General features: G+C 41.3%; 1 protein-coding gene across 1 annotated transcript in view; it reads left to right on the top strand.

Annotated features, from left to right (window-relative positions):
• Nucleotides 1-23564, top strand: part of LOC109853719 (translational regulator orb2) — a 131670-nt gene that overhangs the window by 3921 nt on the left and 104185 nt on the right. Inside the window, exon 2 of the mRNA XM_020426084.1 lies at nt 9509-9620. Coding sequence (XP_020281673.1) covers nt 9515-9620 — 106 coding nt within the window. The 5' untranslated portion in view covers nt 9509-9514. The remainder of the gene's footprint in view (nt 1-9508; nt 9621-23564) is intronic.

Below are 23564 nucleotides of genomic sequence, written 5' to 3'. Positions count from 1 at the left end.
CGTCGCTCATTTACGAGCGGTTCGTGCAAACTCAAAGCGTCAATTACGAAACTGCTGCTTCGAAATGGATCTGACGAAACGCGAAGCCAAAAACTCCAACTTCGTTTGCCATCGCTGATCCATGCGCGCGCACACACGCGTTTCCCGCGACTATTATAGAATTCTCACATACAGACACATGTAAAATTTATATTATACACCGTAATATAAAATATTTACATCTCATAATGTCTCGTGCGAGTCACAGCTAAAACGATATAATAACTTGGACGAAAATGTCACGTGACATGGGTTGACACAACCCCCGTTGAAAGAACGGTAATATTCCATGCGAAGGTCGCTCCCAACGTCGTCGGGGTCGAAATTGATCTCCGATAGATCAAAGGTGCGAGGCTAATTTTATTCCGTGTGCACCCATAGCACAGGTCGGAAGAAACACGAAAAGACTTTCTTAGAAAACTTTTTATCCGCGTGCGTCGCAAGTCAACCGCAGTTAACTTTGGAAGTTCCTCCGTGTGCGCATTCTGCCGAATAAATTTAAGGAACCTCGTGTACGAGGTTGATCTTAGGTCTCTCCACGTCTGTTCTCTCTTTCTCTCAGTTACAAATTCTTTAATTAAAGTTAAAGTACGAGTTTTTTGTTTTCTTATTTCACTAAGACTCGCAGTAATTTTCTTATTTGTATAAAATTGCAACTGTAACGCTTATTTTTATTAGCAAATTCATAAGCGTTAAAAGTGAACGTTAAAAAAACTTGACGTTTCTTCAATCTGATCTGTCTCTAAGAAGTGATTTATTACTCGTTTTTTTCTCTCTCCGGCCTTTTATATAAAACTTTATTTTAAATGCTGTATTTTCAACCACCCATAGACTTCGTCGAATGACGATAAGTCTTATCGCGTTTTATAACACAAGTACACACATTTAAAACTCTCATGCGTCTCTTTTTTTTTTTTTTTTCTATGTTGATAATACAGGTTGCGGCGATGTGTTTTTGCTTCTGCAAGTAATTTATTCTTATTTTTGAGAATGTGAGAAAACAATATCTTTCAACGAAACAAATCGACCGTCGTGTACGCAAAGTTTTTGCATTGCACAAAGTGAAATCGCGTGTAACCGAAATAGTAAACTGACACGCTTTGCGTGACTTTCAGCGCACAACTTAAAAAAAAAACTGGTATGCATAGCATGTCGGTTGGAAGTGTTAATTACGTTGTACTCTGACAACACGATGCAAATTTGCCCTTGAAATAGGTACCGGTCGGAGGAAAGAGTAGCTGTCCTTGCGACAGTGATTGAAAATTACGTTCGCCCGATATCGCGATAACGAGAGGCGCAAATCGATATTTTGTAAATAGTTTTAATCGATGAAATGAGCATGTTCTTAATTAAAAAAAGGGGAAACAATTTTTTTTAATTAAAATCCGAAAAAAAGAACAATTTCTAGTCCAAGATAGAAACCAGCAGATATAATACAATTTTTTGTTCTCAGATAGCTAAAAAAAACTCATAAGAAACTTTCTTTACTTTTTGTAGTATTTTTTGAAACATATCACGCTCGAATATTGTGTGTAAAAGTAACATATATAGAAGTGAATAAAATCATTTGCTGCGTTTGAATTTCTGAGGATGTTGCAAAAAGAAATGTTCGATTTACTTTTTGTTGTTATAATACACAATTGAACATTTATTACGCAAAGTTCTGTGATTAAAAAGAACTAGAAGAGAAAGAGATATAGAACTTTCTCAATATATTATCTCCAGAAGAATTCAGCTGTACACGCAACCGTGCGCGATGCGCATTGTTTAACTTCCTTAGCCGCTAAATCAAACGTTGAAAGATGGGAGGGAAAGGGTGAAACACAGAAAGTAAGAAGAAAAGAATTTTCCAAGCATGTCATTCCCATTATGTCGTCTAGATGTTAACCTCATTTAACCACCGTCCTATTTGAATTCCGGACTGCGCCGGTGCGAAGTGACCCAGTACGGGGGTTTATAGGTTACTCCGGTTTCCTGCGTTATAGATTTTTCGCGTGGGGTGCGTCCTTCCGCATAGCAGTTAACCAAGAACTTGCACAATTTACCTTACGTGCATTTTTTTACGCGACATGTGCACACGCGCGTGCGCTCAGTGATACAGCAGATCGATTATTATACAATCTTGTTACACATTATTTTTTGCCGTTTTTCTTCGCAAAGGATGAACAAAGCAATTTCGCAATTCCTTGTTTTTGTACGTGTAAACAAAAACAAAATTGGATACAACAAAGTAAATAAACGAAACCCAACGACATATTGCGTTATAATAAGTATATGAGTAGCACGTATGTTTATATCGGCATTATACACATAAAAGAGAAATTAATTCTACAACAAGAGTTTTGGAATAATTTAGATCGATATCGCGTGAAATTGTAAATATAATCATTTTGAATATATGAATAATGCTGATAAATGTTAGGAACTTATTAACTTTTTTGACGAATACTTTACGGCACGAATTAGAAGGCGAGCTATAATTGTGCCACGGGGAAAAACTCATTCTTTAATTCTTTTTATTCAATAATTATTTGTACGCGTTTATTACACGGGTAACGCGCAGAATGTTAACTATGACAACAGAAAGACACACACACAGAGTTTTATTACTGACAAATTATTACATGTGCTATGTTTCACCGAAGCTCATGCCTTATGTAATAAAATGCGGCTAACCGCTTGCAGACAGGGCGACCGCCCAGTATCGAACGAGGAGAGTTACGATAGTTGTTTACTCAACTTCTTCCAGTTACATCGTAACATTTTAACTCAACTCGTTCAATACATTACGTAATTTTGCTGGTCCGTTTACCGCGAGGTTGGTACTATGGAGAGCTAAGTGCGCTGGCATTTGCTACGCGAGCATGATTTTTTGATAACACGCAAGATACTATCTGTCTGATATGACGTCACCGTGCGATTATCGAACAAGCGCGCGGATATATAGGTGCGAAAAACTTGTTACTGTACAAAATATTGTTTTGAGATGTCTTTTTGTTGAAAAATGTCGTTTTGACGTTCGTTATTTGGACCTTCGGTCTTTCTACGTTACGTTCGAAACTTGAGATAATTTGCACGAACAATTGAAGTCAATTGATCCGTGTGAATGATTTTCCACCTATATCTAATTTGCAACGCGCGCGGTGGACCAGAAAAGCGAATTCAATCCTCTATTGTGCAGAGCAGATTTAAAACTGTCAAAACAAATTGCACGTGTGTGTATAAACTGTTTTATCATCGAAAAAGAAAAATAATTGTATTGTTGAAGCTTTTATATTTTTTATATATATCCGTATTTTTTTAAATTCTTATACTCCGAGGTTGAGGTAAAATCTTATAAGTGCCACCCCTACGACTTCCTTCATTCCCCGAATAACTTGAGAAAGTCTTTGCAGAGTTGATCGATCAAGATCACTTTCTCGCTTGATTGTTACGTTCTAAGTATTTCACCCACACATTAGACGGCAACTCTGACATGAGCATTGTCCGCAACGAGCGCCGATAATACAACGGTGCTCGCCACATTCTCTCCACCCTTTGGCCGCCATCGCGGCGCGCCGATGTTGCCGCCTCTGTGTGTATGTTTCGCTACGCTACCCCTTCCCTTGCCGCGCGAGCTCCCTGTGCTCCATAGAGGTGACCTACTTTGCGCTAGCCGGCTGGAATCGTTGCTTCCGCACACGCCTCTGGATTCAGGTTATGTTGCACCCTCTCCGCGTGCCTTCCGCATACCCTCCGTTTGCGGGGGATTCTGCTCGCTACGTAATCGGATCGGATAGCGAGTGACACAGTTATAACTGCGAAAAACGGGATGCGGAAAGTCGAATCTTTTTCTTCGGAGCATAATAGCGCGAAAGGTATAAACCGCAAAATTTTCCTTCTCTCAGTACTAATATAACTATTTCTTGAGAGACAAACTATAACAATGTCTTGTTAACACCTTTTAGTATTTTTTTTTTTTTTTTTTTTTTTTAATATTTGCAACTGTACATTTCTCTGCTCTTATTAAAATTTTCTTCCGACAACACTGCGAATCCGGATATAGTTTTTTTAAAATAGATTAAAATAAAACACTAATTTGCTATTTAAAATATTATTATAAATGTTTAATAACAAAAATTAAAGTGTGTGTGTGTATGTTATCTAATATTGACACTGATCAAACACTGATAGTAACGTAATCAACTTTGTGCGTGAGAAGTGATCCCCTTCGTAATTATAGCAAGATTAGCAAAATCAAACTAATGTTATATTCACACACGCGCAAAATACACAGTAATGGAGTAAGTTTTAACTTGGTGTCGGATAATACGTAATTATACAAACGTCCGAGATAATATAAAATACAGTCGTAACACACCGCAAAGAATACACGGAATATTGTGTCCCCCGCACATTCTTCGTTCCACATCCCCCGCCGAGTGTTATACTATACATTATTCTCGCGCGCGTTATTATTTTCTCTCGCTACCTCGTTGCAACGTGACGACGGTAGTGTCGCGCGCCCGACATAATAATTACTTGTCGCCGTTCGGCTTCTCTAATGGATATTTCCGACGATTACAATGAGGACGCACCCCCTGCACGGTCCAAGTGTAGGACGCAGACGCACTGTGCACGTAAACGCACGTAAAATAACGCGGCACCGAGCGTCGCAAAAGCGGCGGGTGTACAAACACGCGCGCCTGCCGCGCGCATCGAAAGAGAAAGAGACCGGAGTAATACAAAACGCGCGAGTTGGTGCAGTGAGGGTGTGGAATGAGAATATTCTTGCTTATAAATGGGCGCACAGACAAAAATATGAAGACGCCTGCACACATCTGAATATGCGCGCGCGCCCTTGTTACCGAACAAGGCCTCTTTTATCACGTACCCTCTTTTAGACTTTGTCAGTTTTCCCTTATATTATCTTCCCCATAAAATTAATCATCAACCGGCTTTAAATGTTTTTTTTTTTTCTACCAACCCAAATTGCTTGTAGATTTATTTATCGTTAAATTAATCGTTCAAGAGGAACTGATGTGTTTCCTTAATGTCCTTAATAAACGTTTGATGGCTTTCGTGAATGGATATCATTTTGATTCCCCTCCTTCATATGTCTAATGTCTGTTTGAAGATAATTCCGTAAAATAATGCCCGCATATACAAGCACACACACACACTCATGTTCCAAAACACGTGGGGAAATACGTATCTCTCATATCTCTCAAAGCACGTAGAATTCAAATAATGAAGCATATTACTTTGACCTTCTGTCGTTTGCAAAATATCTCTTCACGTACACGATACGTATATCGGATGATACATCTGCATACCGAACGCACGTGCAAAACTTTTTTTTTTTTTTTTTTCGTTTTTTCACTGTGTGTTTCGCCGAGTGAGTGTAACCGCAAGAACGTCGTGCGACGACGTTCGTATACGTGCATTACGTCACGGAGCCTCGCTCGCGGAGACTGCGTAAAACGGATGGACACGCGATGTCATCCCCGAGAAAATTTACGCGTTTACACCCGTGTTCCCGGACCACTCCTGGATTACATTCAGCGCCTCCGCTCCGGCCGTCATAATTCAATCCTCGACCAGGCCAGAATGCCCGTGACAGGCCACGAGTTATTCGCGAACGCGGGGTCAGCAGAGAGAACCGATAGTGTGTTGGCGTGTTTGTAGATACACACACACACACACACACACACGCGCGCGCGCGCCCGCGCAAGAGGGTAAGGGGGTTGCACGCGTGGGATAGAGGTACGGCTGCTTTTTACGAGCCGCCAACTTCGGAACTGGGCCAACCGCGGCCGCGCGCGCCTCCCAACCATGGAAGCGTGTGGGGTTCTGGGTCGAATGGAATCCTCGTAACTGACACAGACAAGAGGGAGAGAATCGCGTGGCGTGTGCGTACTGCATTGGCGTCTTCGATCGAAGAGGGATTGTTACGGATCCCCGTTGCATCTCCCGCTCGCATCCGAGCACCGCTCAAATTTGTCACGTATATGTGTTCGCGAATTTGGTTCGGGAGATTGGGTATATGCTCGTGGGATGGGATAACGAATCACCCGGCGGGTATTTCCGAAAGATACATCTCCGTGATATACGACCCGTTGGTACAGGATCCCAGCATTTCTCGACGTACAACGCTGCAGTGTTTTCTTCACGTCTCCTTCCGGATCACCTAATTTCCCGCCAGTCTTCCTATTTCTCTCTCTGTCTTTCTCTGTCTCTCGACCCGTATACCTATTCTCCGCCAGGGAGGGGAAAATTTGCGCAGTGGCCTCCTACCGGCGGGGTGGTTGCCGAGGTGGTAGTAATAGTAGTAGTAGTAGTAGTAATAGTAGTAGTAGTAGTAGTAGTAGTAGTAGTAGTAATAGTAGTAGTAGTAGTAGTAGTAGTAGTAGGAGGAGGTAGTAGTCACGGCCAAGACGTCGCCGATCGTTTCCAAAAGACAGATGCTCGATATCAATAGCGACCAATGGACAATTGCGACTTCGTAAGAACCCCTCTAACGATCGACCTAAATGGAAATTACGGTACGAACACACTGAACAATATACTGTAGACGCTATAATGCTAAGTAAAAAAACAAATAGAGCAAAAGAAACGGAATCAGTAGGAGCGAGGGAGAAATAAAAAGAGTAAGAGAGACAGAGAGGAACTGAGTGAGAGAGGAGGGAATCAGCGAGAGGGTTAATGGAGTAGAGGGAAGAAGGGATACACAACGAGGGAACGGGACGGCGAGTAGGGGTGGTACCGGGATGGAGCCTGCACGGAGGTTGCTGTCGACGCCCTGCCGCTGCTTCCTGGTTTCCCTATATTGATTTTCCAGCGCGGGGCGCGAGCTAGACAGAGACGGAACGGAGCCGAGAACCGTTTCCCTTCTGTGTGTGTGTGTGTGTGTGTGTGTGTATCTGTATATGTGAACCCAGTACTCATGGGCGCGTGGGTGCGCGCGTGCGCCCGTGTGCGTATACGAGCGCGCGAAACGGCCCGGGAGAGGGAAGCGGATTGGTAGGGGTCCGGAGGGCCCGCGCGGTCGTGCACGAGGAAGGAAGAAATCCAGGACCAGGGGGGTTCCGGGCGGCGCGAAGGGGACGCATTCGCGGAGAAGGTGGGGCCACCTTTTGCACCTCCACCGGTCGTGGCAGCGTGGAAAGATGGGCACGATTCGACATCGGGGGGCCCACCCCTTTCGTTTCTCTCCGCTCCATTCGTGCGACATACCCTTGGTATTCGTCTCTTCCGCCCTCACCCCGCCGTGCGCGTTGACCAAATAAGTGTCACGGCCGTTTTCTTCTAGGACGATGGCGAAGGCCGCACTTGCGCGTGTCGGCGTAAATTTCAATATTGGCCCGGGGATGAACACAGAACGTATGAGAATTATTAAATCGCGCAGAGTGCGAGGGAAAGATTTATTTAAGTACATCACGCAATGAAATAATCGATTACGAATGTGATGTAATCATTGAACGATAACAAAATTAAATCTATATATTGATTCTATTAATTCTATACGAAATATTATTATTTATTCACATTTATATACGAAAGAATCTGTTTTATAAAAACTAGAGCTCTGTTTTAAAAACTAGAAAAATAACTCTCACACATTTGTTTTCAATCCTTTTTTGCGCTATCAAAAGTTTTTTTTAGATAATTTTAGAGATATATGCGCAGTTGCTGATTATACCGAGAAATATAACGAGAGCTTATGGGGTGGAAATGGAGAGCTCGCAGTCCGACTTCCAGAACTCGTTCACTTGAAGACACTCCGAGGAGAGGAAACATTTGTTAGCGCGAACGGACATTTCTCTTGCACCGTACCACTGCCCGTTATTTTTCGTTACATCGGCCGTTCTTCTCAATTGGTCACCTTCAAAGATTCTCGGTTCTCTTCCGTTATTGTGTCTCACCCATTTCTTTCTCCTATAACTTCTTGTCTACTTTCTTTACGAGCTACTGGACGCGTGAGAAGAAATCAGTGCGAGAGGAAATTGCTGCGAAAGAAAAACGTATTTTTTTCGAATGATTCTTAATAAATACTTGTCAACCAGCGTGGAACAAGCGCGTTTTCACACTATTCCGATATAAATTTAACCGCGTTCGCAATACACACGGAAAAAAGTTTTGGCTGGAATAGCCAGAAGATTAATTACCTTACATTACCTTATATGACCAGCGAGAAAAATGTGCTAAGCTCATTTGTTGCTTTGCCAACAAAACATTTTGTTAGTGAAACAAAATCTTCTCACTAGGCTTAGCAAAGTTTTTTTTCTTGCTAAGCCATGTAATAGCAAAACTTTTTTTTTCCATGCACATTCTATCTTATGGATTTTATTTCAATATCAATTCATCTCATTTCATCTTTATGTCTACCGCGCGATAAATTATTTTTTACAAATTTATTCGGAAAGTTATAAAACGCTAGTGTCACGAATACTGACACAAAAGCGCCATGTTAAAATGCTATTACAGTTTATTAAATTACATTCCGCTTATATAGATCTTCGTACACCTGATATCGTACATCGATCACAACTTATAGATAGACGACGTGACGCGCTCTAATCTGATCGCGGAGATTATTAATCTTTGGGGGCCGACTTTTTCTTTTTTTTTTTCTTTTTTTTTTTTCTTATCAAACCTTTTGCATGAGGAAGTTGGCAATTCCCGTGGCGTGACGTCCGAGGTAAAAAGAGGACCTTTATCAAACTTTCGTCGGGAACACGGCGTTTCAGGCGTGCGATAGCCGAAATAAAGAAACGGAAACGGACGTGCATTAAGGGTGTGATGGCGGCGTCGACGGGGATGGAACTTTTGAATACATCCCCCGGCTTTAACTGCACGGCTCCTCGATTCGTTACAAGTGGTCTATTACAGGTCTTTTCTCTCTCGCGTCTTTTACCCCCTGTACTTCTTTCCTGACGTTTGCGCGCGCGCGCGCGAATGGCGTGCCTTATTCTTTCTGTGCCCCCCCGACGGATTCTTCCTTCTTCCTCGGTAACGTTGCTTCACTTATCGTTTTTCAACTTCTCCGCTTCACTTGTCCTTTCTTTCGCGAGACCGCTGGTTTACCGGCATTTTATCCAGAAAATGTTAGCTGCCTCCACTAGAAGGCTTTTTTCCAACCCAGAAGTAAGCGCTTTATCTGTAAATTGCACACGGCGGAAATTGAAAAATCCAAAATTCATGCTGTTTTATACGCAATCTTTTTGCACATTATATGACGGACGTTTTTATTTTGCACGAGACAATCGTCGTAATGGAGCCTCTCTTCCCCACCCAAATGTTCTCTCAAATGCAAAATAAATGTGAAATAAATGAAATAGATAAAAAAACGTTTCGAAATTAAAACTGATAGATGGAAAAAAATGCGTGTTTTACATTTTTTATGTTTTTAAAGGGAGATATGTATATATAGTGTGAAGTATATTATTGCAAAAAAAATATACAACAGGATCTTATTGATATGTTTCAGGATCGTATGACGGCTAATGGAAACTCACCGCTGGACAACATGAGGACCTTGGAACATTATCTGAGCGACATCATGCGAGCCGGCGCGGCGGATACTCCGGAACATCTGAAGGGTAAGTCTCGTATCTTTTTAAAATTGCGCGTGCAATTGCGAAAAAACATACAACAAGCGTGCATTGCCCACGTGAAATATATGTTTGAGTTGTCGCGTGTCAACATCATCGTGAGTGGAAAATCTCTTGCTGATAAAACTCGGTTTTATGTGTTGTCGAATTTTTACGCTTGAAACACGTTTTACGAAGGTTAGAATCTCGAATATATAATCTTACGTCGTGATAATCTCAACGTAACTTTTATGACTAATAAATAAATATTTTTTTTTATCTATTAAAAAATAACTATTTAAAAAATTTGTAGAACAAAAATATCAGTGATATATTATTAATTTAAAAGTGACTGAGCGCGCGCTGGCGTGGATATAGTCGCGCAACAAAACCAGGCTAACCACCTATATGGAAAGGTAGCGATGCTATTGAACTCTTCGTTTCGAAATAGAACGGAATAGAATATAGCTTTTCTCGATGGTAGTCGTTCTCTCTTTTTAAGTAATTCGAACAGAAAGTATAAAGACATAAACTTGGCTTTCTGCCGAGGAAGGATTTCGTGTTATTACGCGATAACATGACAGCGGGCGCAAGCAAATGCGATTCTCCATAATTTAGAAAAAAAAAAAAACAAAAAAAAAACAAACAAATCGCGAGGATGGACGCGCGGTCGTTTCACGAATTCGATGGAATCGTATTCCTTCAATTTGCTTCCCCTCCTTCGCTTATACGGAACTCACAGATTGTGATTACACGTCGCGAAGCGATAAAACCCCGGTAGAGCACTTTGTACGTCAGTTATATATACTTATTTACATTGACGTAGAGCACAGCGCTCGCGATCGCAGTCGCTATATATACGTAGTTGGCACATCGATCTTTAGTCGTAACGTTGCATTTAATGCAAACCGTTTCATTACATTGGGTCTATGTCTATTACAACAGGAGTGCACTCGAGGTCGATCGCCCCGATATGAACTCTCGTAACCGTGGCAATACGGTGCTTTTGAAAATTGAAGAGCAATTAGTAGTACGCAAAAAAAAAAATGAAGATTCACACGTGAGAGTGCTCATTAAGCGTCTGTTAATTGAAGTATTGTGCAGAATATGTTAGTGATTTGTTAGTTTTTTTTTATATTCGGGACCTTTCGCGTTCCAACTTTCGTTATTAGTATTACGCTTCTTAATCGCCGGAATTCGAAAATCTCTCGCCGGTCGATATGTAAGTATTTAAATATCACCGAAAAGTCCGCTTCGAGACTTGTTCGGGAATATTTTTTCGCCGAAGCGTCGTAGCCGTCGCTCGGTTTACACCGTGTTTTGTATAAAACATTGGTGTGTATTGGGACGCGTCGGTATTACAACGTGACGACACGCTGATCCTTACGTGAATGGACTTCGAGCCAACTACGAGTCGGCTACGACAGACCGAACGAATAGCTAACCAACCAAGCCGAACACCCGGGCTTGAACCCCGAGCGCGGCGCGGCACTCGACGCACCACCGTCGAAGGCACTTCGCACCCTCCACTCGACATGACTCTACTCATTTTACGTCGGCACGTACGAGAGACGACGGTATGCAACTGTGCGTGCGTGCGTGCATATATAGACGCGTTACCGACAGACACCAACGTGTCGAAGGAGAGGAAGACGGCGCGAGCTGCGGAGGCAGGACGGCATGCGTCTCGTCTGGGTCGCTCTCCTCTACCCCTTTCGCTCCCCATTTTCTTTTTTGTGCCTATACCCGACCTGTCTGCCGGCAGTGAGAACGAGCCGACAACCCCCTCAGACGAGCATTCTCGCGCCCTGTAGTCAAGGGCAAGGGTGCCATCGCTGAGAGTCCGCCTCGTCGGGCACTCCGCGTCCGACGACGAAACCGTACGACAAACTAGGGGATGAGGAACAAGGAAGGAAAGAGAGAGAGAGAGAGAAAGAGGGTGAGCGAAATCTCAGGATTTTTTTTAGCAGGGAATTTCAAGCGAATTTATCGACGAACGTATCGCGAAAGTCTTCATCGTCTCTTACGAAGTATCGGGGAACGAAATAGGACACCGCTGAATTCAGCGAAATGCTTACAGTCCGACATCGTTGGGATTTATCGATCGCTTCGTACTTGTAGAACAGGCAATACGAGGCTCTCTGCGAGCTAGTAGCTTCTGCCGTCGACGGGTCACGAAGAGAGTGGTAGCCCGGATTAGGTGGGTGTATGATAGTCGAGATGTCTTTGTTCCTTCGTGGCCACGTGGTGCATTACTGAAGTTGTTGGCAGCATTCATCGGAAAATTAGGACACACAATGTGACTAGGACGCTAGTGTGTATATATATCCCTCTTGCCTTACTATTGAAGTTATTTCTTCTTGCCCTTAATGAAGAGAAAGCTATTATCAATGATGTACGAAGAAGGGAGTTTTTGTTCGAGAAATTAAAAAAAGATTGCAGAGAGGCTTTCAATTATTTTTTTCATTGTCAACGATAATGACTCCTCCGCTCATTATATTTCGTTTGCCTTTCGAAAAAAATAAAAGTTACTTTTCAATTATGTCCTGTTATATCGATCGAGAAGAATACGGAAAAGAGGACAACACTAGCCTTCGGTAGACGCGACACCTTTATTGTTTCGTTTAATTATCCTGAAAACCGCCCCTGGGGATAATGTTGACGGTCTTCGCGGCGAGGCTCTTTTGTTCGAATCCGCCACACGCTTCCTCCGTTTTTCGTTTTTTTTTTTTTTTACATCCGCAATTAAAATCCGATCCGATCGGGAACAGATTTTTAAATAATGACGTAGCGCGCGGAAAGTATAGAAAGCGCAGCCGCGCCGATGACAGCGGGGAGGTGTCAAGTTCTTACAAAAGGGGTTTGAGGGGTGCAGAGAAAGATGAGCGACAGCACTTAAGAGGGCGGACGACAAAGGAAGTGATTGATGAGGGTGGAACTCAGGCAGTCTTCCAAAAAGATACTTTTTTCTACAGATAGATTTCTTGAAAATATCAGCGGAAAGATTGTTGAATTTAAAAACTTGTGTTTATTGTGCGCGTCGAAATGTTATTCAATTTTAAACAAAAGTATTTCGAAGAGAACACAAATAGCCTCAGGGAATTTCAAGAATTTCAGGAATTTTATCTCTATCCTCGCGGCAAGAATTAACGATTTTTGCGCGAGAATACGAAGCAATCAGCTTCTCAAGCAGCCTATCTTGGATTACAAAGTTTCAAATTCGCGAAGTTTATCGGCGCCCCCGGGTTCCGGTACATAGTACATCTATTAGGAGGAGGAAAGTTCTTTGAAGTTTTGCAGTGAGGTCGAGTGCGGAGGGGCGGGGGTGAGTCGTTCGTTTTACTGCGGAAATGCTTACGCGGGAGAGCCAACTTTGTCGGTTTCCAACCGAGGTTATACCCGGATTTTGCAAAAAACTTGACCTACTGCCGCGATGTTAAAGTGGCGCGATGACACTTTTCAAGATGGCGTCTCGCGACAAGTACGCCCACTTCGCGGTGCCTCACAATGCCTTCGGAGAGAGAGAGGAGAGACAAAGAGAGAGAAAGAGAGAGAGAGAGAGATCTTTTTGCAAAAGAAAAAACTACTTCGATTGTACACGAGGCTATAACTTAACTTGCAGTCTTTTCGTTTCGAACCGCTTCATCTTTTTGCGTCAAGAGTAGTCTTTTCGCTTCGAACTTCTAATCTGTCACTCGTATCATTTGATAACTTCTCATGAACGGCCTTCTCGGCCGCGTCTGTCTAAAAAGATAAGCAAAATGTGATCGTGAAGAGGCGCTTTAGACAAATAAAGAAACTTATATACATGTCGTGACGTACATGTGCCAAATACTTATCAATAAAGTGTAGCCTGACTGAAGAGATACAGCCTGTAGTAGAAAACTTACGTCGACTTTTTCGTCGACTCGCGGATCCGACGTGTTACAATCTATACGGATAAATTTCTAGTCTGCGGAACAAAATTTTTCACAAGCTTGAATTTATTTAATACATTAACTTGGTTATTATTATTTATCATTATTTCTGTAACGCAATCTATGTTTTCTTATTAATTTTTAAAAGATAGCAATACAACGTGATTAAAAAACGTGCACACACACACAAATAATTCACAATTTGAGCGAATCTATTTCGCTTCTTAACGCACTTTCATTCATGGTTGTGCAAGTTGTACGGCAATTTCTGAATAAACGGGCGATGCGCGAAGCGTTTAATATATCCGCGTCCTTGAACAGCGCTTGGCTTTATAATTTCATTTTCTGACCTTTATATGTGACTGTCATGTAATCAGTTAGTAACGCGACGGGATTCGTAAAGAGTAGTTTTAACCGCAGTGTTCTCCACCAAGGGTTTCATTGGATCGTTTATTTCATGCCTCGTTTTCATCCCTCTCTTTCTCTTTTTCCTACTCTCTCTCTCCCCTCATTCTCTCGCTCTGTCTGCTTCTCTCTCTCTCTCGTTATCCTTTCCCCTCCTTTTCTCTTTTCCACGGATCTGTGTGCGTATAATTGAAAAAGGTGAATGAATTACGGGAATGTGCGAGCGCGCGCGTATGTAAACTTACTGCGCGCGGGCAAAGCTGTAGTTGAAAGAAAACAATTAACGCACGTGTACGGTACGTATACCTTCTTGATGTGTTTTGAAATTAAATGCTGCGATGCATTCTGTCTTGGTCTCGGCGAAAGCGTTTCACGAGTGTGTGTGTGTGTGTGTGTGTGTGTGTGTGTGTATTTTTTTGCTTTGTTTTGAGGAAAGAAATCATATGTAAAATGGAGAAACGCGTAAATTTTTTAATACAAAATATAAATATAGTGATCGAAACAAGATTTTACTGGTGAGGCTAAATATAACTGTCTAATCTTACTTTCTTATTTGCATACGTTGACAAGTTGTGTACAGTGGAACTTAGTCAAGTGTTTATATTTAAAAGTGCTCATGTGAGAGCGCGTGATAATAATAATGTTCCGTGAATCAGCAGTCTAAAAATGCACTGATTGAAAAACTATCTCAGTACGTGCAAATTGAATTTTCGTTAAAAAGAAATTATTCTAGAGAAATATTCGAATTCACGATATCAAAAATTACTGAGTCACTTTTATTTATATATTTACACACACACGCACACATACACAATGTATATTTCAAACTTAGAAACCGTAAGATATTTAAACAAAACTGAAATATAAGAAGAGACAACTTCATATTAGCGCAAATGTTCGTACATACACACACACGTGCTTAGAGAAACATCTTTATCGATTTCACAACCTTCGACTTTGTCGAGTTCTAAGAACATGTAGATCGTGGAAGGTAGAAACGCGAAGAGAGTCAATGAACTTTTAACAATCCATTGTAGACTCGCGCGCACTTCGTTGCGCGATTTTATTGATTTTTCGCAAAGCGACGCGTTGCTTTTGCAGTTAGAGCGGAAGTGACTACGCGATCTTCCGCCGTCATTCTAATTTTCTTTAAATTTAGGATTTAAAAAACTTGTCAAGAGAAGAAGAGCTAAGTCGATGAACTCGTCAAACAAACTTTGCGAGAGTTCTCCGGTGCTCTTTTGAGAAATTTTGATAAATACAACGAACGTGGAACACGAGATTTTTATCTTAAACTTTTTCAAAAGTTAAAGATGTTCGCATTTTTAAGAGACGGATTTTCTTTGAATCTTATCTTTTTTTTCTTGCGATGCCCACAATATCCTTTTACGATTTTCGTCGCGGCAAAGAGCGTTTTTTTCTACTGGACGGAAAAAAAGAGAGAAGAATCGCAGATTGGGGTCGCGCGGTCGTTTCATCAGCGAGCGCGCGATGTGCCTGTCACGAAGTGGCGCCATCCAGATACGATATTGGCCGAGATTATGTGAGGAGCCGAGGATGCGGGTGGCTATCGATCGTAGTCGATATGAGAAAACTTGGCGAAAGCGCGCGAAGGCTAAGATGATAGCCGCGCCGCGCGGACCCGGTTTAATAGAGCCGATCGGTAGCCGATATCTACAGTTTTTTCTTCACTCCCTCGGATTATTCGTTACTCGTTCTCTCTCCTGACAGAAAACGCTGGGAGGAAAGAGAGAAAATATTGGATCCGTTTGTAGAACGTCCGCGCGAATCCTCCCTTTACGGATTCCGTTTTTCATTATATCCTTTCTTCGCCTTCTCTCGATTGCGAAGAGAATTATGCGACTTTCTGAATTCGCGTGGTATGTATACATCGTTCGTAATTGATTTTCTTAATTGTAAAGCAGTATTTTTATTATGTAATCAATCGAAGTTTCGATTCTCTCTCTCTCTCTTTCGCAAGATATAATATAATAACGCAGATAGTTAAAAATAATAGTAGAATTGACTAAAGAACTTGATCGCTACGCGGTTATTGTAAATAACTTTATCTTATCTAGGTATAAATCTAGGAATCAAGTGTTAGCCTGAATATAATATTTCGCAACTATAGCTATTTGAATGACTGGTGGAAACCTTTTATGGCGTTAGTTTATTCAGACACACGTTATCGCACACGTATCGCTTCGTGCATATCACACGTTGTTATCGGACATTACCTTATTTTTTCGAGATTGTGTTATTTAATACAGTTACCTATACAGTTCGCTATGTGTTTTTTACAGCCTCGAAAGAGTTGCAGAAATTTTTATTATTATTTACAAAATACATCCGTCTGTTTTTAGAGAGAAATTGGTCACTCATATATTTCATATTTTAAATATTTTTGTAACTATGTACTTCCATCATCCAATTGCAAAAGAGAGAGAGAGAGAAAGAGAGAGAGAGAGAGAGAGAGACGTATGTAGCTGCATACGTAATCGCAGAAATAAACACATGTCACATGTCGATATTACGACATATGACACATGACACGTACGCTTATTCCTACGATTACGTTTGTCAATGCGATTAAATCGTGCCATCTCGTTTCCACCCCGCAATTTACGTAGGCGCGTTCAATTGTCACATACAATTATCATCATCAGTATTAATCTCAAATGGAACCCAAAAATTTGTCATAAATCAAGCTTCGATGTTGTTTGCAGAAATTTTGCAACGTTTTTTACGCGAATAATAATATTACCAGTAGAATACGCGCAAGTCTTCTCGCGCGTCTTCTCTCTTTCTCGAACGGTGTGACATTCGTTTTAAGGTGTGAAACGACTTCACTCGGCTCGATAACTTTCTCATTTATCACCATCCCCCGGCATTATTCGTAGAAAATCTTTTATCACACCGAAACGAGCCGTCACGATCTTCTTTTCGGTGGCTTTTCACGTTACGAATCTGACTTGCATCTGGCAGGTTCGGCGTGAGGGAGGGAAGGAGAGGATTGCAAACCGCGATCTTCTCGCCACGGTTTTGCGGATCCGGAGCGGGATATCGATCTAAACGCGCGAGAGAAGTGCCCGGGGAGAAGATTAGTCGCACGAGCGATGCGCGGTCAGGTTGCCTTTCGCTAGGAGCCGCTTCTCGCTATTCGCATGTTCCCGACTATCGACCGAGCACAGGTGGCTTCCAGGTGATCGACTAGCCAGAAAAGAGGCATGCTGCCATCTCTGAGAAACTACCGCAAGGTGACACGATCGTGGCCGACGCGTTTTCTTAATTAAAGCATTTTCATAAAGCGGAAATGTGAGCGATTATAATAATAAAGGGGCCTTCTCGTAATCGTTCATTATCTCCCGCACGGAAATTATTCCACGTGGATAGCTTCTAATCTCTTCTTTTTATCAAATATAACAGCGACAAGATAAAATCGGGCGATGAAAGAGCGCGCGAAACATTCAATAAATGCGATATGAAGTATTGTATATGAAAAACGTGTTGTTATAAAATAATGTTTGTTAGACAATTTAGGAAGTCGCGTATAATAATATCTCTCTGATAGGCGGGATGTATTAAATTATATATGATAAGAGAGAGATGATTCAAAACGCTGTTATTTTGTGCATTTTTCGCAAATTGCGTGCACGATTCCCCTCACGCAAAATGGAACGAGAGCTTATTTAGATTTGGATGAAGTTGGCAATGCGCCTATTGACCGAATGCCACCGTCAGCCGCATTGCAGTGACCTGCGACAACGCGTGTCCTGAAAATCGCGCGGACCGAAAAAAAAAAAAAAAACGACGATTTTATACGGACATTTTTAAATCTTGAATTTTCACGTCTCTCTCGTTGCTGACGTTTTTCGCGTGTTATATTGATTAAAAAAAAAAAAATTTAGATCAAATATATAAAATGCCGCTGATTTCTTTTCTCAAACAATTACAGAACTCATTCGCATCAATTTGATTTTTTCGCATGTTCAACGAAGAGCGAGTTGCAATTAACGAGAAAGCTGGCATTAGAGGAAATAGACGCTCATTACTCGCGATGTGTGTTTTTTTATGAACTGCGTACAAATTATAAATAAACATTTGACAGCAATTCGAGGAAGTTTATAGCCTTTGTATCTTTCGTCCCGCGCCATTAGCGACATGTACGTTTAAGCGCGACGTCAAAACAAAGCTTCGCAAATATCCCGGTGAACAAAAGACCTTGCATCAAAGAAAAAAAAAGGATGAAAGAATATATACGTATATAGAGGGAAGAAAGGGTAGGAAGGGAAAGGGAGCAGAGAAAGGGAGGTGAGAATGGATGAAAGCATCGACGGACGAATGAACGACACACACTCGAGATGCGAGTTACTTGAGGGTGGCGAAAGCCCTTTTCTTGGCCTTGCGCTAGCAAGGTCAAGTTTGCGAGCTTGTAGATTGCTTCGATGCTTAATATTTTCAGAGTCCGTGTTTTCATTCCACTCACGTATATTCACGTGTGCTTCTATCTCTTATTTGTTTCTATATAAAATTTCTATTTGCGTGTGCGTGTGTGTGTTTCTATTGTTAAATTAAGATCTTACAAGAATATATGTATATATATATATATATATATTCTTGTAAGATCTTAACTTACACAACAATAGAAACACACACACGCAAATAGAAATTTTATATAGAAACAAATAAGAAATAGAAGCACACACACGTGAATATACGTGAGTGGAATGAAAACACAGACTCTGAAAATATTAAGCACATCGAAGCAATCTACAAGCTCTGTATATATATATATAATGGGACAAATGCGTTGATTGCAAAAAAATTGAATAGGAATGAAAACGGCAACGTTTTAAAACAACACGAGCGTACTTTCGCTCCGCGTTGAAGAAATGTATTTTCGAATATTTCGACGAGCGCGTTAATGTTGATGCGCCGATCGTTTTCAATCACGGCAAATAACACTAACGACATCGCAATTCTTTTATTACATTCGGCTCGTGATGATCAAATCGGCGGGTCAAACGCTCGGGCGAAAGTCACGGCACGACTTATTCTCTCGAGAGTTTCTCGACCCGTTCGAGAGACCGCAACATTTATTTCCGCGGTCCTGCAAAACCGCAGCGAAAAGTTTTCGCGACACCGCGCGATTCGCAACCGGTGAAACACGAACACAGTTTTGTATGTTCTTCGCGACGGCTGTCGCGCTCACAGCTCGTGTTTGTCTCCGCATCGTGTATTAATACATACTTTCCGGAATATATTAATTCGCTCACACCCACAACGCAACTCGCTCGGAGTTGCGGAGCAAGCACGTTACGCATCTCACGTTTACTTCTGGAACATTTATTTGACTTTGTTGTGTCTTTAGGAGTCAGTTGTTTATATTTGCGAGAGATCACCAAGTGATCTTATTAACCAAATAGGGCGAGAGATATATGACATATTTAGTTCTACTTATCTGATGATAAGCCGAGAGTTCTAAATGCGGAAATAATATGTAAATCGAAAAATCATGTCAGTGTCATCATAGATCGTTTATCAGATGTGAATGATTTTTTGTTTTGTTCTGAGCTTTTTTCCGCGCTTATTGTATCAGACTGCGCTTTGATTTTTTTTTCTCACATTTTCTAATTATTATATTTTATATATGTTTTTTCAAAATTCTTTTGTTTACACAAGAAGATCTTATTTATCTTGACGTAACACTATCGAATAGTGATCGAATAGTACGGCATCAACGTTCGTTGTAACGCGAGGTATTATGCTAGGTGTTTCGTGGTGTGTCACATCACCGCGTACTCTCCATCAGAATAGCGAGACGGGCGAAAGAGACTTGGCAAACGCCGAAGCTTCAAAGCCGTGTTCGATTAATTGACATTTAATCGTTCGATTACGCGGACACGATAGAGCCGCTCTCTCTACCCCAAGCGCTAGCGCAGCGGATTCATTAGGGAAACTTAATAAGCCTCGTCCTCGTTGCGTTGCGCATTTACAAATAGCTTCTTTCCCCGGGCAATTGAATACCAGATCGATCTCTATCTGGTTGCCATGAACTGAGTTGTAACGTTTAAGCCGCAGAATTATAGTCCGGATACACTACAAACTAGAGTACTCTGTACCTCGACAAACAACCACAAAATATAATCACCAGTTTCAGATAGAAAATGTCTGGATGAGAAAGTTTCAAAGAAAAATCTAAATCTCTTAAATACGCATAGTTTTTTTAACTAATAAAGATTTTTATCAATTAAAGAATTTAAAAAAAAAATTTTAGTTTTGTAGATTTTGTGCGTGCACAAAACTCGCGTTATAAAAATTTCTTCGGGAAATAAATTCGAGAAAAAACTAAACGTAAGACGTAGATGAAGAGAAGCAAACAAGAAGAACACTTCGTGTTACAACTTTCAAGATTCTCGCTCTCTGTCAATTTTAACGATAGTATCTAATTTAACGATAGTATCTAATTTTGTGAGGGCGCAAACGAGAATCAGAGTGTTTCACCCAATCGAAGAGCAATTAAGACTTTTTTTGCCTTCCCGGAGCGAATACTATCCTTTCTCTTATCCTTCTCAGGTTTTCTATATCGTATTTCGAACTCTTTCATTCCCATCCCCACACACGTTTGTTCCTTTCTTCCGATCTTTCGAGGTCGACTTCTTCGTGAGCAAGCATTTTCTTCTCTCTCTTTCTTTCTCTCTTTTTTTATCGTCACCCCGCTTGAAATTACCTCCGGCGTCTTTAATTATATTTTCTTCCGTTGTCGGAAGTCGTAATCTATCTTTTCGCTTTTTCGCCGATCGCCTCGCTCGCACGACTTCCGTTTTCTTTTCATTCACAAAATTCTCTTCGCGAACTCGCGGGTAACATTGAGATTATTCTCTTAAATTTCTCTCTGAGAAACTTAATTAAGAAGATATACAATTTTAATATAACGATGTCCGCACAGACATTGCATAGACGAATGACACAGAACAGAACCTTTTACGAACGCTCGTAAAAGAGAGTTATAAATCCGTCGGAAGGAGGAAAAGAGAGAGAAGGTACCTCGGTAAAAAGGCAAGGAAGTAGAAACGCGATGGTGGTGGAAAGGAGCGATAGCCCGAGGCGCGGGGGTGTTTCCAGCGATATCGAGGTCAGCGTGAGATACGCGATTAAGTTAGGGCCGCAGAGTAGCTCGGTAGGCTGTAGACTCATCAATCATCCCCCCGTTTCCCTCTCTCCTCGCGTCGCATTCCCGTTTTCCATGCTCGGCACCATAGACCAGATCCATCAACGACGTCATTTGCGCGTATCTAGGGGTGGATCCGCCTGCGCGCAGGCTATTGACCCTCTTTCTCTTCCCGATCCTCTCCTGCGCAACAACCCCCTCCGGGTTACTACTTTAAGGCCATTTATCGCCCCCACGGTTACGTCGGGGGCCGCAAGAATGGCAGCCTTCGGGCACGGTCAAGTTTTGTGCGCCTCTTGAGAAATTAGTCGACGCTGCGGCGAGCGATTGCGTATTATGTGCGAGTGTCGCATAAAAGGCGCGCGAGGACAGAGATGAAATGTAAAAATATAACAGAAAATAAGGGATATATAAAAATGAGATTTACATATAAAATGAGACTGAGGCATAAGTTATTTCTGTTAATTATAAAATATTGCGGGTTTTATTATTGCGCATGTCGAGAAAGAGCGCGAGTTCAGATATAAATGTGTCTCGCTAACAGAAATAATTAATTTATCTCTCTCTTTTATAATTATTATACATTTCCTCTTTTTGTAAGAGCGTTCACCTCCTTGCCGTCTTGTACATGTCGCGAGACAGATATTCAAATGTATTCAAGAAGATATTTAAATGTGTGCGCCGGTTTAGTGTGTCACTCTGGTGTGTGTGTGTGTGTGTGTCATTTACATTTCCTGATGTGTCGTCAAAATACTGACCGCACGAAAGTGTGCCACACGAAATCGTAAAAAAACTCAAAGTCCGAAACTTACGAAACATAATTTAATATTCCGTAATACACGGAATTTCTACATTCATGGTTTTTCGTTCGACTTCTTATATGCAGCGGTGCGTGAGGTATTTATCTAAAAGACTTTTTTCTATCAATGCTACTTGCTCGCGAAAGAAGATAGCTCGCCGAAGGTCGGATCGCCGCTTACATCGTAATGTTATGTAATCCGCGACGAAGGTGCATGCGATATCGATGAGGTTTCCCAATAGCGTAATGCTCTCAAGGTGCTGGCTCTCGAAACGTGGAAAAGTTTTTGGCACGCTTGATACAGCGGAGTGCACTCAACTTCTCGAGTTTCCGCATCGAGTCATACGAAAACACAAAACACACTCGCTTCTATATGTGTAAAAAAAAAAATAAAAAAACGACAGGAGTATACTTTTACATAAATTTTGCTTATCATAATTATACGTGAAAAGTTGGTCTTTGAAACTAGTTTCAAACTGGTATATCAGAATTACACACGGCTGAAGGAAAAAAGTCTTTTTTTTTTTTTTGCTGTCGCGAAGTTGACTATAGTTTAGATATAAACTAGTTACGTGCAAATATCGCGTTTATATATGTTTTACCGCTAAATTTGCGGACTAGAGGCACTAATACTATATTGTTGCGGTTCAACCTTCGTCAGAGAAAATAGACATGCCCCGAAGAAGCCCAACAAGTAATAGAGCAGTTTCCAAGGATAGCGCGCAATATCGTAATTCTATTCCCTTCCCCAACGAAAACATGACGTGGGCGAAACTAACGACGTCACAGTCTCATAAAATGAAATACGATGAAAAATGAAAGAAAACAAAATTATAGAATATATATTAATGACGTGATTCACTTGTTCTTGTTGCGCGCGTATATTTGATATATATGTTTATCGTTCTCGCGAGAAATGAATTATAGGAAGAGAAACCAATACATCTATTTAATAACACATTGTGTGTGTGTATATAAATATCTTGACTTTTGCTTGACATTAAAAGAAACTTTTTTCCAAATTGTTTTAATATCGTATCTATTGTTAATTTATATATCAAGCGGATATTCAGTAGCTACTTTTTTCATAACATCAAATCATCTAATTACTTGATTAATATTTTATCTATCGATTTTTAATCTTGATTATTGAATTATTTATAATTTGACGAGTTCTTGTTCAATCGAAAGTACAATACAATAATTTCAATCTCGAAAACCAAGCAACACAACCGATACCTTTGTAACTGCGCGACGCTTGCGTTCCCATTAAATCGTTATCGCTCACGCGGACCATAAACTACGGTGGCGCGCATCTAGAACGTTCGAATTAAAATCCGCAGATAACGCGGTGCCGGCGGTACGAATGGATCGTAGAGTCGCCACATCCGTGTAATGACGAGCACACGGCGAATCGCACGCGGCTAGCTCGCGTCTCATAACTCACTCGCTATCGGTTTTTGGGCGTGTTTCGCCTTATCTAGCCGAAATAGTTTTTTTTTTTTTTTTTTTTTTTTTTTTTCTTGCGACCTCTGTTTTTCACAATAAAATGCTGGCAAGGCCTCACATTTTCCGTGGCCGCCTTTTATTTAAATCGCCGGTTTATATTTACGGATTGCAGCTGCGCAGCCTGCTAACAACGACGACGACGACGACGACGA

The sequence above is a fragment of the Pseudomyrmex gracilis genome, unplaced genomic scaffold (assembly GCF_002006095.1).
Source record: "Pseudomyrmex gracilis isolate BER0280 unplaced genomic scaffold, ASM200609v1 scaffold_53, whole genome shotgun sequence".
NCBI lineage: Eukaryota > Metazoa > Arthropoda > Insecta > Hymenoptera > Formicidae > Pseudomyrmex > Pseudomyrmex gracilis.
This window is presented reverse-complemented; position numbering and strand designations above follow the sequence as displayed.